The sequence below is a fragment of the Alligator sinensis genome, unplaced genomic scaffold (genome assembly GCF_000455745.1).
Source record: "Alligator sinensis unplaced genomic scaffold, ASM45574v1 scaffold2151_1, whole genome shotgun sequence".
NCBI classification, from domain to species: domain Eukaryota; kingdom Metazoa; phylum Chordata; order Crocodylia; family Alligatoridae; genus Alligator; species Alligator sinensis.
Window position 1 is genome coordinate 115,171 of NW_005843363.1, and position 17,005 is coordinate 132,175.

The 17,005-nt window shown below is 42.2% G+C and overlaps 1 protein-coding gene across 1 annotated transcript in view; it reads right to left on the minus strand.

Annotated features, from left to right (window-relative positions):
• The window catches only part of TOMM70 (translocase of outer mitochondrial membrane 70), a 38,285-nt gene that overhangs the window by 5,939 nt on the left and 15,341 nt on the right, over positions 1-17,005 (minus strand). The window contains exons 2-10 of the mRNA XM_025194992.1: positions 15,982-16,155; positions 10,892-11,018; positions 8,933-9,042; positions 6,761-6,909; positions 4,375-4,582; positions 3,224-3,358; positions 1,795-1,902; positions 771-887; positions 46-143 (exon numbers count right to left, since the gene is read on the minus strand). Coding sequence (XP_025050777.1) covers positions 46-143; positions 771-887; positions 1,795-1,902; positions 3,224-3,358; positions 4,375-4,582; positions 6,761-6,909; positions 8,933-9,042; positions 10,892-11,018; positions 15,982-16,155 — 1,226 coding nt within the window. The remainder of the gene's footprint in view (positions 1-45; positions 144-770; positions 888-1,794; positions 1,903-3,223; positions 3,359-4,374; positions 4,583-6,760; positions 6,910-8,932; positions 9,043-10,891; positions 11,019-15,981; positions 16,156-17,005) is intronic.

Here is a 17,005-nt window from a genome sequence, read left to right on the forward strand (position 1 = left end):
CTGCCCATCCTGTAACTGTACTAGAGAAAATGACTCCACACATACCCTTTATGAACATATGTAGTAGCATTGTCTGGCTCAAGGTCAATGCATTTATCATACATTTCATCAGCCTTCCCAAACTGCTGTTGGTCTGTTAGTGCCTGTAAAAGAAGAAACACTTTTTTCTAGTCAACAAACAATGCATGCATCCCGTGTGAAACCAAAATTACTGGAAACTGTACTGGTGTACTGGCACCGACTAAGCACTCTTACCACAGGCCTGGGTACATACATGCAGTAGTTACCATGACTTGTTTTCGTTTCATCAGGACACTTGGACAAATGGTGCTGATAGTTTAACTGCACAGATTGGCAACCACGTATGTAACAAGAGGCACACCTGAGAGATTTTAATTTTGCTTGATACAAGGGACAATATAAAACTCATGTGCACAACTCTGAAGTTTCTAGTTCTATTCCTTTCCTTCAGATGGCATACCCTCAGTAATTTTTCTTATGTAAATACACAAACCCCACAAGAGCTCTCTAACCTTATTTGTTCCATATTTGCAAGGCCCATTTAAAATCAGTAAAGCAGCAAGAGGTATATTTGCAGAACTGATACAAGACTACTATCAAATGTTCTTAGAATGGAGACAATATACATAAATGTACCCATGTAGATGGGCCAAATTCTAGCTGCTTGATATTTTTACCTGAGAAGCTAGCTCTGTTTTATACTTATAGGGATGAGATAAAAAAAAAAAAAAACCCAAAAAAAAACACACCTGAGCATAGAGTGCATAACCTTCAGCACACCTGGGAAATTTTTTGATGACATCTTCAAAACCTTTCATGGCTGCTTGCACTTGCAAAGGATTATTTCCTGTATAGGCTTGGCGATACTATTAAACACAAAATATGAACTTATGAAGAAAGACCAAATAAGCAGCTAGAACAGAAAATCAGATCCCCGAGACAGGGAAAGATCTAAAAGAAACGAAAACACCATAAACAAGTTAACAGAAAGTGGCACATGTGTCATTTTAGCCAGGCAGGTCCTTCTGGAGTGATGCATGTTCCCAGCCCTCTGGTAACATGGACCATGAGGGGACAGGGAGTCAGGGTAGTCACTGGCAACATCTCCCTTCCATGAGCTTTTGATTCTGCTCTCTTCTCCTCAGCAGAGGCTCCCTGTTCTATGGAAGGAGAACCTGCTTGGAAGAGTTATTCTTCCCTCCTAGAAGATGGCCTTTTTTTTCCTTCTGGTTCATATAATAGAAAAACTGACATTTAGCACAATTACCAAGATGATTTTTTTTCTGTTGTGGAACATTAACAAAACTTCTTTATAAAGAAGTCCTTGCAATTGTAAGTCCGGTTGTGTGCAGTTAGTTGCGCTCCCTTTCAATTCCTTCACTCCAGCTGTCCACAGGACCCGAGGGCTCAATCTTGCTGGAGCTGGGCTGCCCCACCTCTCTTCCTGAACCAGGCATATAGGAAATGGCACCTGTGTATCCTGTCAGCCCAGAGACCAACGGTCTGACCCTAACTTGCACCCCCTTTTCAAAATCCTAGATCCTCTCTTCAGTTTCGATATGATAAAATAACAGTGGCACATGCCCAAATTGAGCAAAATTTGCACAAATTAGACACCCAAGCTGAAGGAAGTTTCCTATGCGGACTTTAGTACCAGCACATAACAAGATGTTCTGATGCATGACACTGCAATTCTCTTTAGCTAAAACATCAACAAATCTGGAAGTGTTCAGTAAACGTTAAAAAATCCTGCAGTCGCATAGCACCACCTACCAATGCAAAACATTTTTGTGCTTGTGCCAAGGCAGAATCAGGTCGCAATCGAATGCATTCATCAAAATCTTCCACAGCCTCTTCAACTTGGTCTAGTAGGATTTTCAGCTAAGAAGAATAAGAATATACCTCCCAATTAGACATTCAGCCTGTTTTTACACACTTCACCTGTACATACATGTTGAACTAGCTCCACCTGATTCATGTCCTATTTTAAGAGCTGCATGTTCAATGCTGAATATGGAAGTCCCTGGTATATGCTACGTTCACTGCCAAACAGAGAGATTTGATTTTGATTTCATTTGCTCCAGCTGCTGGAGCTTGCTACCACAGAAATCCTCTTGGCTTATTTCCAACACAGGTCATTAAAGTTCCTTACATAGGCCAACTTACTTCCATTAATTATTTAGCCAAGATTTTCTATGCACACAAGTTGCACATGTTCTGTGCTTTCCTTTCCAAAGCCTGTTACCTTCATTGTATTAGCTATCAATAAATTGTCTGAGGGCCAATGGTATAATTCAGTTGTGCTCAACCTCTTGGCTCCTGATGAGTGGCTGGAGCTGAGGGGCTGGATGGAGCCCCACACATCAGGATCATGTCCTAAGGCCCAGCTCCCCCCGCCCCCATGCACACGGATTGGATCCTGGTGCTGCCCCCTCCTACCCCATGCATTGGGACTGGGCTAGAGCACCAGTCCCTTCCACCAGGATACCTGGTGGCACTGCTTCCTCCCAGTGCTTGCCCCCCCACCCCACCGTGACTGGGCCTTGGGGCTTAATGCCACCCCGCCTAGCCCTGTGCCCTGGGATCTAACAACCAATCCAGTGTGCAGGGCCCAGGGCTCCCCACTGTTCCCCTGCTGCCAAATTTCCAGACACATGGGAAGCCCGGCAGACCAGATGACATAGTACTGAGGGTCAGATCTGGCCTGCGGACTGGGCACCCCTGGTGTAATAAGTCCACATTTTATTTTTATCTTAATGAACAGCAAAGGATATTTTAAATCACCACACATCTATATAAGTGCAGAGGTAACAATCTCGCCCTTCAAATGTGATTGGTTTATTTTACATTATCCAACTCAAGTCAGCTGGGATGGGAGTTTCATCCTCCTACATGGAATTTGGTTGTTCCCTTGACACAAGCTGAATAAGCAACACTGAATTCTTTCAACAACTCATATTCACATCCAGTTCCAGAAGTTCTGAATTTCTTGCAGAATTTAATAAAATGCATTTAATGTATTTTGCCATGTACATATCCACTATTTCCTTCCGTTTTTAAGACTATTTGTGTTAGGGTTCATGATTTTGCCCACGTGATGCATCAGATGTGCCTAACAATCTGTTCATTTATTAGTGCAAACTTATTAAATATGTAAAGAAAGCATTTGAAGTATTTGCCCCCTGCATAATATGGTCCTCACCTGTCCTCTGTGATGGTAAACATCAGCATTCTGAGGATCAATGTCAGCAGCCATGTTGAAGTCTTGGGTGGACAGCATAGGCTGTTGCTGCTGCATGTACATACTGCCACGTTTGATCAAGGCATTAGCACGGAGCTACAAGAGAATTCAAATATTTTAACGTCAGATGTTCCTGAAACTTTTGGGTCTTGATATTTTGGTTACAATAACATTAAACATTTCATCTGAGTCACTTCAGATGAAACACAGAAATTTGTTTCTAAGTACATTTATATATCTTGCACGGAGTTTTAATGCATCATCAGAAAAGAGCTCCAAGTCATTTCATACTAAGTCAATCCGTTGCTCCTGAACATAAATTTGCTTCATTTGGAATAAAGAATAAAGGACATGTCTTCCAAAGACACCTGCCCTTTTTATAATGGCAGTCATTTTTATATGGGGTCGTCTGACCCCAGGCGCTCTTTTCTCCCCAGGGCAGGGGGTTGGACTTGATGATCTAATAGGTCCCTTCCAACCCTAACAGCTATGAAACTATAACAGTTCTGTGTACAGCGACTGTTTACAACTTCCCTCATGTGGTGATTAGGTTATTCAGAACTGACGGATCCAATGACAATTCCGCATCCTATCATTTTAATTTTAATTGCTGAACTAATCAGTTAAGTCCTCCCTGACTCCAATTTTGCAAAAGATAATTTTCTTTTAAAATGGGGCGGAAATGACATAAGGGATTTGCCAGTCTCTAATTTCTATTTCTAAGGACGCTTTCTCATTCTCCTCCTTAGACCATTTGCTCTTGTGATTTCACAAGTACATCAGTTACTTTTCTGTATTTTAAAGTTTTCTATTGTCTACAAAATAAATTAAAAGGTAGCATTAAATGCCAAGAAGTTGTGGCACTGAAACATTCAGACCTGCATTAGGGAACTGAAATATACTGGTATTAAGAGGCAACATAACAGGCTCATTTCACAGCTTCCACTCCCTGGGTATTTACTACAAAGGTAATAATTACTTAGCTTTCTAAAATACATCAGAAAAATAAATATAACCCAGAAATAATGAAGTAATGACAACACCTAAAAGTCTTCCATAAAAATGCCAAGGAACTTGGTGGGGAAGTGAGTCTCACTGCAAGAGGATTTTACCTTTACATTAGCATCTTCCATACTGATAACCTGATCCAGATCAGGTTTGGCAGCATTTGCATTGCCAATAAGCAGGTAGAAAGTAGCTCGCAGCAGCAAAGCTTCTGCCATATATTTGCCTTTTGCTTCAATTTCTTTCGTGCTCTCGCTGATTATTTTATCATAGTTTTCTTCTTCCATGTATTGCTTTGCCTTTAAATATCCAGAGCTGCAAATGAAGCATAAAACAGTAAATATATACAGAAGAAAAAGAAAGCAAAAGTGAAGGAAATCCAAACTCCTGTTGAAACATTCTGAAAATAATACCATGTTTACTCAAATAACCCCCCACCATTAATTAGATTCTATATATGGAAAATGTATACATTTATTATAATTTTCCAGGTATAGAATCAAATTATTGGAAATATGCCTTGAATCTCCTCCTCCCACTGCTACAGCAAGGAAAATAGATCGTGCTAATTAGCCCCCCCCACACTCATGACTGGAACTGGATGTTCTTGTCACAAGTCCTGGGATCCTCCAAAAATGTATATGCTGATGAGGCGCAGGGCGACCTGGTCTGGCTCTACCTCATGGAGGGCAAGGCCACACTAATCATACGCAACAGGCTAAGAGAGGGGACAACCAAGGGATTCTGGGTGAACTGTTTGGGGCCCAATTTCGTCATATATGCCAAAAATTAAGGCTGGTGAAGAAACAGGAATTACTGGAATGAGGAAAGAAAGGCACAGCTCAACTATAGGAATGAAGAGGAAGTTGAAATGTATGCAATGTAGTGGCTCACCATGACTTGGAAAAAGAGGTGGCACTGAGGAGGACTGAGCACAACAGTCACTACCATATGTCTTATTAAGATGGGCTGCGTTAACTTATCATTGTGGCAGGGTTCAATCAGTACGTTTGCCCAATATGGGCCACGTGTTTTATAGTCATGCTCAGTGCTGGCTGCGTTTAGTCAACTTCATAGTTGGTGTCCATTACTGAGTACATGCTGCTTCTGGTAGCAGTGTAATGATAGACAATATACTTAATGAGGTTTCTTGTATGCAAATGTAAGCCAAGGAGCTTCCTCCCCTCCCCCATGCTGACTGGAGGAATTCCAAGTAAATATGGTAGTAACTTTCACTTTGCTATCACTTATTCCAGGTTATAGATGTACATAAAGTTTCTGGATCAGGGCCACTGTAAGCTGAGAAGAATTTAGATGCAAGATGCCCAAGGTTTGTTGGGGATGGCAAGGGGTGGGGAGAATCTCCCTCCAGCCCTCAGGATACATTCCTTAGAAATGACTGAGCTGGCAGCAGGGCAACTTTTTGCCAGCAATGTGCATGATTCTTCAGAACAGCAGTGGGGCTAGAGTTCCAGCTGAAGACTTCTGCTATCAGGGCAGAAATCATCAGGGTAACTTCTACCCTGCAACTCCAGGTTTCAGCAGAGAAAATGAGAAAGTTCTAATGAAATATTAGAAGACAGAGGTTATTAGACACTGTGCATTGCAATATTCCAACTCTTACTAAAACTCTTGGCTAAACGCAACCCAATATTTACACTGTAAGGAGAGGATTTGGTGGAAAAGAATTCCACTCTGAACATCGGGGGATGCTCCATTGCCTATCCAAGAATTGAACAATTTTCAGAGTGAAATAAAAAGTCCTTTAACTAACTTGCTCTCTTGTTTGAGAAGGTTTTTGCAACAGTTTTCAGAAAGAGGATGAAGCCTTGATCCAGCTACATTCTGTATCAGAGACAAATCAGCATTATCAAAATATGTTGCTTTGATTTGGTAAGAGTAACCTTTCCTTTTAGATTGCAGCATTCCAATAGTCAGATCTGGGTTAATCTTTTCTTAAAAAACAAACAAACAACTATACATTTTTTCAGCCTCTGCTGCTGCAATACAAAGCTAGCACCAGAATTTGTACAGCACGTTCCTTCCATCCCCTGCACCAATGGTATTTTAAATTGTTCCCTGCCTCAAAATCCACCTTCTAAACCAGTGTTCCACTGTTCATGAAAGCACTAGGCCAGCGATGTCCTCCACCAACGCATCCTGAAGTGCTATGGATATTCAGTGTCCCTTCCCACTGAGCCCTGGACTTCACCATCACTGATACTTCCTTAATGCAGTAACATTCTCAGACCTGCCACTTCATCTGAAGTCAGAAAGTTACTCAGGGTTTGAAGCTAGTATCAGATCCCATTTCATTTGCCTTTTTAATATTGATACTATTTTGTAAATGCATTTACTATTGCAGAGTTTTGTGCTCCATGACAATATAATATAATACTAACATATATTACACACACCTACATTAAGACAGGGGGGAGTAACAGAGGCTTCAGCAGCAATTACTAACAATTCCCGAGTGCACTGCATACTTACTTTTCTTTGACATCCGAGGCCTCCCCCTCTTTGTCCTTATCTTCATCGGATTTCTCACCCTTATGCAGAGGCTGGGAAATTATATCATCTGTGAAGGAGCTGAAGTAAGATTTGATGAACTGGGGTGAGGGCATTAGAGGCTCCCGGTTCTGCAACAGGGAGAAATGGAACATTTATAAATGAGAAAGTGGATGGAAACAATACAGCTAACAAACAAGATGTATTCTCAACTATTTTCAGTCCTTTCAGATGGCAGTGATCGTGTTTTCACATAAAGCCCGATATCAAGACCAAGGTAGACTATGTGGACTTTCCTTTCATGTTTGATCTAGCACACATTTGAGCGACATACTGAAGCAGTATTTTCATCTAAGAGGAAGGTACAGCTCAGTCGTGATAGTTCTATACACACAGCTGATAACAATGCTTGGGACCATCAAGCAGCTCTTGCCTCTTGTGTGTCCACACACTACCAAAGAGCTGTGGCTCACGCGCAAGCAGTGTCTACATCAGGGGAGGGCAATTATTTTGGGCGGAGGGCCGCTTATCAAGTTTTGGCAAGCCATTGAGGGTCGCATGACAGGCAGCCAGGGGCAGATAAATATTAATTTTCTAAACTTTTTACGGGCCCTGCAGGCCGGACAGAATGGCCTGGCGGGCCAGGCTGCATTTTGCCCACCCCTGGTCTACTTTCATACCTTCAACCAGTAAATAAGCCATCACTTGTGACTTCAAGGAAAATTAAATCTAAGGAACATTCTCTTGCAAGACAGCTTCCTCACTCTATCCTCAGCTCTTGCATAGCTCACCTCACCTTGATCTGAAGGGAGACCATTACAGGAGTCAAAGTACTTTATGGCATCTTGTTCATAGCTGGGTAACACCTAAAACATAATAATGTGAATGCCCTCTTCATTTCCCAAGTCCTACTTAGTTTCTAAATTAATTCTGTCAAATTAAATCAGGTCTGAGCCAAGACTACTAATGCTAACCAGGGTTATTCATCTATGCACTATCCTGCCTTCCCATAGTTATGGAAATTCTTACACAATCCAAACCTGTATGCAAAATAGTCTTTTTGCACTCCTGTGTGAACTGTCTCTCTACCTAGGCCCACTACACATCTCTCACACTCCCTTGCCTCTTCTCCCTGCCTCCCATTCTAACAGTTGCAATAACTAGTATATCGGAAGAATAATGCTTTTATACTCACACCTCCTTCAGCTGCTGTTACTACCACTCCTAGCTTACAGATGGGTACAGGACAAAGAGAAAAATCACTAATCCAAAGTCATGCTGGTATTCTGTAGCAGACTGAAAAGCATAACTTGGACCTTCCCAGGTAGTGTTCAGTGTACTAATAAAGCCAGACTTCCCACCACACCCCTTTTCCTCCAGCAGTTCACACATTTGTCTTCCCCATTCTTTAAAACAAAAATTATTCCCTGATCCTTCACTCCTCCTTTCTGTCTGCTGTAAGGATCAATTTCAGTTTTTAACTTCTCACTGTTCATTTAAAAAAAAAAAAAAAATCAATTAATCAATCAAGAACAAAACTTGTAAGTACCTCAGTGTTCTTCCATATTTTAAAGACTAATCACACAGAACAGAACAGATCACAACCACTCTTCTCTCCACTGAAAGCCCTCCCTATCCTGGAAGGCACCATACTGAGAGCTCACTATCTAACAGCACATGACAGAACAGAAACTGAGATGAAGTGACTGCTGGTAACATTGCATGAAAAGTCCTAAAATAGTTCCCATCATGTCTTAATTCCATTAAAGCCCTGATTATGACTCCACATCAGATGCAGGGCATCTCCTGTGCAGACAAACTAGGCTGAATTGTATAAGTCAATGTGTTAAAGTCTAAGATGAAACAGCCAAACCATACCGCTCAAATCAGTAAGGTGTAAAAAGCACCTTAAAACCATTGCTGTATCTGACCTTTCTTTTAAAAAAAGCTTCTTACAGATCTCAGCAGAGCATAGATAGCATCAGTAAAACAGCAGCATAATCTAATAACGATCATCTCAACTGTTATTATAAACTACTCACCGTGTTAAGCAGCCAAATTAAAAAATACCACAGAACACCAACTATCAGTGCTTTTGGGGTACAAAATGGGTTTAGGTGGAAAGAGAGCCATCACTCATCTTCCAAGTCCTACCTTATATTTCTCTTTAGCCTTTTCTTTTCCAAGGAGTTTTAGAACTTTATCAGCTAATAACATGCTTTGCTGGTTTTGGAAACCTTCTAAAATACAGACTGCAGTGACATCTATGGAAACACAGAAAAGATGGTTAATAAGGATTAAAATAGCCTTTTAAGCAAAAACAACTGCTGTGACAAGTCACACTGAGGACTCCCAACCACCTGCTTCATAGAGTGAAAGTCTTCACTTGACATGCTTAATTTTTCAGTTCACTTCTAAACAGGCATGTGTGCAAGGCCTCCTTCTCTCCCAAAGCATTGTGATAAAGTAGGTAGAAATCATTTGGTCTTATCTACAGGCAAAAAACCTGCATCTAAAGGACCTCTTCAACTGCTGATCCAAAAAAGGCACTCATCACTTAGAAGCTAATCTGGAACAGTGACTAGAATCAGGAAAACAAATGCTAAAAGGGAATTTCAATTTTGGGACTGGGCCCAAATTGTTGTTTTTTTTTAACCTTTCTAAATTCCTACCCAGTCTAGCCGTCCCATTTTTCAGTGTTCTCCACCTGCTCCAAACTCAAGCTGCACTGCCCCCTCTGTGCCTGTGAAAGACTCCAAGTTTAAAGAAACCTTGCCATCCTGCTTCTGCCTCACTAGTATTAGTTCATGTGGTATCAATTCCACCTAGGCTCAGTGCTTCCTCAACACCAAGAGTTGTTTTTGACATTAGAATCACTGGCTTGCTGCTAAATGGGATTAACACCTGAAGGGCGCCCAAACGGTTACATCACCTCATTCTGCAGCATCTTTTCCCCACGTCCTCCCATTCGAAGGGTGATTTTTTTTGTTTACTATTCAATATCTGTATGCAAGGTTTAAAGAGGTTTCCCTATGCACTGTTTAATCTCTCACCCTTTGCCCTGCCTCAAGACTCTGTCCCATTCACAATATATTTAAAAGCACCCGATAAAACACTCAAAAAGACCCTCCACTAGCCTGAAATGCATTTCCATTAAGTGTGGAAGTTAAATTCTGTTCTTTTGAAACTGAATAATCTCTGAAAGTGTGTTAGTCTGATTACCGCAATGAGCCCCTCGTATTATAGTTGCTTTAATCCTATAGGATTTCAAAGAAGACTTCCACCACAAAGTTCTTCTCCTCACTGGTAAATGAGTATTAGTATAATTGAGAATTTCATTTTTCTTATAATCATACAACAGCAGGATTACAGTGCAGAAATGATTTAGGGACAACTTGAAATACACCAATTAATTAAATAATCAAACCCTGGAATCTCCCTCTGCAATCCCATTTTCTTGATTGAATCAATGTTTCCCTCATTGATGTTGGGTATGACAAATCAAGTCCTGTCAAATGCCCAAAGCTGACATCAGATATCATCCCCCACCACAGCCAATTTATCCAGTCTAGTCATTTTAGCTGCTATAAGCAATAACCAAACAAAAAAAATTCAGACAAATGTGAAGTTGGTATCTATTTAAAACACAGGACCAGAGGTTTAAATTACCTTAATCAAACTGTTCTTTTCATTTCCCACAGCATCCCAGTTTTAAGACCATTTGGCTCCCCCAGAATGGGCACAGAAGCAAAAAATTGTTACTGCATGATGCTAGAATGACTTACAGCTAAATAATGGGCTAAACGGATAACTAAAATATATCTTGCACTGACATGCAAACGGTTTACTGAAGCCTGAATGTAATAAATGGTTGCAGTAAGAGCCAATTTCTGAGCAGTGCTACTGCTTCACACCTGAACCAATTGTTCACTGACAGAGATGCACTTGGGTTTAGAATAACTTGACCGAAGAAAGAAATTTACCCGTGGTAGCTTTTAATGAAGTAGCTCTGCCCCACTATATTTAAAAATAAGACCAAACCCAGGAGTTTTATCATCCCCAAAGCTTCCATCTCATCATACTCTTGTTACTCCCATACACAGAAGCACTCACCTTCTAAACATTCCTTCTTGTTGTCTAGTTTCTCATGTGCCTTTGCACGTCTGAAGAGTGCTTTCACGTATTTAGGATTAAGTTCAACAGCCTTTGTGCAGTCTTGTGCCACCTCTTTCCATTTTTGCTGCAGGTGCAAGAACAACCAGATTTAAGGTATATTATTCACTCTAAAAACACTAATAACTAGTTTTTGTCCATTCAGAACCCCATCGAGCCACTTTTAGCCGCAGTTCTCCCAGTGCTAGTTCCTCCTCCTAGCTTCCAACTACCTGCACCCGTTTTTCATTAGGGACAAAGTTACTGGCCATCAGTGAGAGCCAGTAGTAAAAAAAGCAAAGAAATGGGAAAGGAGTTTCCTGGAAAGAATGAACGGTTGGAAATTGTACACAGGAGAATGGGGGACTGGAAGACACGAATAGATGAAAAGAAGAGGAAGCCGAAATAAAAAATAGCTAGATTATTTTTTTAAAGCATTTAGAACTACATATCCAATTACTTCACAAGGATGCAACAATATAGAATAGTGATGGGCAATGCTATTAAACATGGGGATTTCAATTTCCGCCTGGAAAAATCAAAATTAAAAGAGAACTTTAAAATAATGAGAAAGGAGGAACCTCATCTCAATCAGTCATTTATGCCTATAAAGTGTTTATCTATTGGCATTCCTTTATTAATATTTGTTAAAGAAAGAGCTGAATTTGTTTCTCCCTTGCAACTGTCCCACCAAATTTACTCAGCTTTCAATTCAAGATGTTTCTAGCCATTCAGTCCCAATTTCAGAATGCAAAGTTAAGTCTCTCAGATGTATACGGCTGACAGTTCTGGAATCTGACCTTCAATCGCAATTCTGAAGAATATAACCAGGCAAAATAATTAGCTCACTTCTAAAAAGACTGTATGAGCTGAGCTGACAGGGAGAAGCCCATCAGTAACTTACGTGTAAAGTTCACTTAAACATTTACCTGCATCCTAGGTCCCCACTACATGTGCAGGTAAAGGCACGATGAAAGCTAACGTGTAGGAACCTACCTAAATCACGGCAAGGCAAAGGGATTTTTGCAGGCCACTCACAGAGTGTGGACCTGATTTTGTGGTCTTTTTGCAGTGAGCCCCCTTGCCATTCACTGGCTATGGGGCTCTGGCTAGGTCCTGCCCCTTGCTGCTGATTGGCCAAGAGGCAAAAACCACAGCATAATTAAAGAGCAAAGTCCACGGAACTATCTAATTACAACTATCTAATTATTTAAGCATTAAATTTAAATCTAAATACAGTAAAAGTTCTGTTAACTGGCATCTTACAAGCCGGCATGCTCAATTAACCAGCATGCCGGCTTGTAAGATATAGTGAAACCAGAAGTGGAAGTGCCCACTGTGGCATAATAGGCTGTGCAAGGCCAACCTCCCTGTCCCGTGAGGCCCATGGGAGGGGTGGTAATGAAGCAGGAGGGGCGGTGGGATGCCCCAGATGCAGCAGGAGAAGCCGTGGCTCGGACCCCTCAATTAACCGGCACATTTTGTTATCCGGCACCCCCCATTTCTGGGAGATGCCGGATAACAGAGCTTTTACTGTATATTATGAGCATCTAGCTTCTTAAAAGATAGTGCCAAAACCCTTTAACTTTCCTAACTAGTACCTTCACTGTATCTGCATCACTAGCTCAGCTTCTCAGAAGCTCCATCTCAAACCACATGCTCTATGGCTGCAGGGATTGCCGCACTTCCTTTGTATTCTGGTAAGCTTTTCTTTTGAAACATCATTTTTTGCAGTGAGTGTTACTGTTGTTATTCCTCTTATATCAGCAATAAGCAGCCTCCCAGCTGCAAGGGCCATGCACAACCAGGACATAGCCCTATCAGGTGCAAAGACTCTTAACCTCCAGGCTCACGTGCACAGTTGGGGCCTTCATGCACTCTGAGCCTTGGGGATCATGACCATTGTGACCCCCTGGCCTGAAGGTTTCATGCTGGGCATGGTGCACCCCAGAGGCTGGAAGCCCTGTCATCTAACGAGGCTATCAGCTGCAGGGTACACCCTGTTACATGTGCAAATACAAGCTTGATAGAAAACATCTATAAAGCTGGCACACATTTTCAAGGTCTAACTTTCATAGAAAATAGAATCATAGAAAACTAGGGACCTAAAGAGGTCATCTCTTCCAACCTCCTGCTAAAGGCAGGACCATCCCTAACTAGATCATCCCAGCCAAAGCTCTGTCTAGCTGGGTTTTAAAAACCTCCAAGGATGAAGATTCCACTACCTCTCTGGGTGACCCGTTCCAGTGTTTTACTACCCCCCTAGTGAGAAAGTTTTAATATCTAACCTAAACTTCCCTTGCTGCAATTTGAAACTGTTGTTCCTTGTTCTGCCACCACTGAGAACAGTCCAGTTCCATCCTCTTTGAAACCTCCCTTCAGGCAGTTGAAGGCTGCTATTAAGTCCCCTCAGTCTCCTCTTCTCTACTAGACTAAATAAGCCCAGTTCCCTCAATCTTTCCTCATAACTTTTCATGTGCCTCAGCCCTGTCACAATTTTTGTTATGCTCCACTGGACTCTCTAATTTGTCCACATCCTTTCTGTAAGGGGGGGGAGGGACAAAACTGAACACAGTACTCCAGATGTAGCTTCACCAGTGCTGAATAGAGGGGAATAAGCTTGACTTGCTGGCAACACTCCTACTTATGCAGCCCAGTATGCCATTAGCCTTATTCGCAACAAGGGCACACTGCCAGCTCATATTCAGCTTATTGTCCACTGTAACCCCACCCCCAGGTCCTTTTCTGCAGAGCTGCTGCCCAGCCAGTCAGCCCCCAGCCTGTACTGGTGCATGGGACTGTTCCGTCCCAAGTGCAGGACTCGACACTTGTCCTTGTTGAACCTCTTGAGATTCCTTTTGGCCCAATCCTCCCATTTGTCTAGGTCCCTCTGAATCCTAGCCCTACCCGCCAGCATATGTACTACTCCCCACCAGCTTGGTGTCATTTGCAAACTTGCTTAGGGTGCACTCTATGACCTCTTCCAGGTCGCCGATGAAGACATTGAACAAAACAGGCCCCAGGACCAACCCCTGGGGCACTCCACTTGATACCAGCTGCCAACTAGACATTGAGCCATTGATTACTACCCTCTGAGCCTGATGCTCCAGCTAGTTTTCTAGCCACCTTACAGTCTATTCATCCAGCCTGTACTTCCTTAGCTTGCCTGCGAGAATGTTGTGGGAGACCGTAACAAAAGCCTTGCTAAAATCAAGGTACCCCACATCCACTGGTCTCCCTGCATCCACAGAGCCAGTCACCTCATCATAGAAGGCAATCAGGTTGGTCAGGCATGACTTGCCCTTGGTGAATCCATGTTGACTGTTCCTAATCACCTTCTTCTCCTCCAAGTTTAAAAATGGATTCTTTGAGGACCTGCTTCATAATTTCTCCAGGGACTGAGGTAAGACTGACTGATCTGTAGTTCCCTGGATGCTCCTTTTCCCTTTCTTATATATGGGCACTATATTTGCTCTTTTCCAATCATCCAGGACTTCTCCTGATCGCCATGAGTTTTCAAAGATGATAGCCAGCTGCAGTCACATCAGCCAACACCTTCAGCACCCTCGGGTGCATCCCATTCAGCCCCACGAACTTGTACACATCCAGCCTATCTCAGTAGTCCCTAACCTGTTCTTTCACCATTGAGGGCTGATCACCTACTCCCTAAACTGTGCTGCCCAGTACAGTAGTCTGGGAGCTGATCTTGCCTGTGAAAACAGAGGCGAAGGAGGCACTGAGCACTTCAGCCTTTTCTGCACGCTGTCACAAGGTTGCCTCCCCCATTCAGTAAAGGAGCCATACTTTACTTGATCCTCCTTTTGCTACTAACTTACTTGTAGAAACCTTTCTTGTTACCCTTCATATCCCTTACTAGCTACAACTCCAAATGTGCTTTGGCCTTTCTGACTTCATGCCTGCATGCCCAAACAATGCTCTTATACGCCTCTCTAGTTTTTTGCCCAATTTTTCACTACTTATAAGTTTCCTTTTTGTGACTTAATTTACTGCTAAGTTCCCTGCTAAGCCAAGCTGGTCTGTCATACTTGCTAGTCTTCCTGTGCATTGGGACAGTTTGTTTCTGCACTCTCAGTAAGGCTGCTTGAAAGTACAGCCAGCTCTACTGGATTCTTCTCTCCCTCAGACTGGCTTCCCAGGGGATCCTTCCCATGAGTTCCCTGAGCAAGTTAATATTTGCTTTTCTCAAGTCCATGGTCCTTACTCTGCTGCTCTCCATCCTTCCTTTCCTCAGGATCCTGAACTCAATCATATCTTGTGGCCATCCACTACTACATTCCTACTGAATTACCCACCAATTCTTCTCTGTTTGTGAGCAGCAGGTCAAGATGAGCACAGCCCCTAGTTGGCTGCTTCAGCACTTGCACCAGAAAGTTGTCCCCTACACTCCAAAATCTTCCTGGATTTCCTGTGCACTGCTGTACTGCCCACCCAGCAGATGTCAGGGTGATTGTAGTCCCCCATAAGAACCAGGGCCTGTGATTGGGAAACTTCCACTAGCCATTTGATGAAGCTTCAGCCACCATTTCCTCCTGGTCTGGTGGAAATTTATAGCTGGCTGGAGCCATCTATGGCCCAATAGGTACTTTGCACATATAGATGGTCTCAAGGTAATTGCACAAGTCCTGCAACATGTAGATGGGGCCCTAGAAGGCTTCAATGTTAGCCAATCATTACAAAGAAAATTCTAACAGAGAGAGCAAGAATTTAAGAGGCAGAGGTATATGAGGAGACCATTTGGTATGAAAACTGCAGAGGACAAGAAACTGGATGCTAGTACTAAAAGAACAGGACTAGGAAGAGAAAGACACAGGACAGACCAAAGCAGGCCAATCAAAAATAATTTTTAAAGTGATCTTGAGATGAATGGGAGCTAGTGAAGGCTGAGGATGTGCACAGGTGAGGGCTTTGCTCCATCAGAAGGCAGATGTTACCATTCTGACATAAGCTTAAAACCCAAGGAGGACAATAGAAGAAATCCACCGTCTTCACAGCGACTTTTCCAAGCATAAACACACTTTAAAGCTTCATACCAGTTGCTCATATGCAGCAGCTCTGTTCTGGTAGAAAGTGGAGAGATCGAGGTTTTTCTCAGGGGGACATAAACTGATAGCCTCTGTGTAGCACTGAATGGCTTGCTCATATTTTCCTGCTTTAAAATACTTGTTGCCTTTGTTCTTTGCTGCTTGGGCTCTATCGAGAGGGCTCTGAAAAAGAAAAGAAGAAAACAAAATAACTGGTCAGCCATACTTACCCTAGAGATTATATACAGGAAAAGATTTATAAGTAATACATATATGGAAGGGTTGATTTTCAAAGGCACAAAATGAAAGTAGCTACTTTAAGTCCTATTTGTATGTCTGAAAATCTCCTTGTGGATTCTGAAAGGACAGAACAGAGCCATTTTGTATACAGTCAGGATGGCCAGCCAACTTCTGAATACATTCACAGTAATATTAGCAAACAGCAAAGTGTCTGCATTTGATAACGCTACATGATCTTTGAAGATACATGACTTTTTTCTTCAGATACGAGACTAACTTAATTCCTACAGTTTAAATGATACAACCAATAGAAAAACAAAACAAAACCCGCAACTTCAGATCAGCCTGAGCAGGAAGTTTGAGCCTTACTAATGCATATATATTTCATTAAATGGAGCTGAATCAGCACTGTGGGAAATATGCAAATAGAATGGCTATACTATGAAAAGATCTACTGATCAAGAGAAGTAAAACCTCCCCTTTGCTCTATCTTTCACTGGGCCAATTGTATAGTTGGGACAGATGGTCTATGTATTGTACGAGGACCAAGAACATGGTTACAACAACACTCCAACTAAACTGCAGAGGAAAGTCACTGTTTTGCAACCACTGGCCAAATTGTTAACTACTTTGAAGAAAGTCACATGACTACTTATCTCTCAGGTACAGAACAGGTTGTAAACCCATTCCTTGTTCATAAAGAATCTGAAGTATTCCCAGGACTCCTTGCAGTTGGAGGCAGCATGCATAACCCCTGTTTCTGACCTCCTCCTCCCTGCACCACTACAGTTAC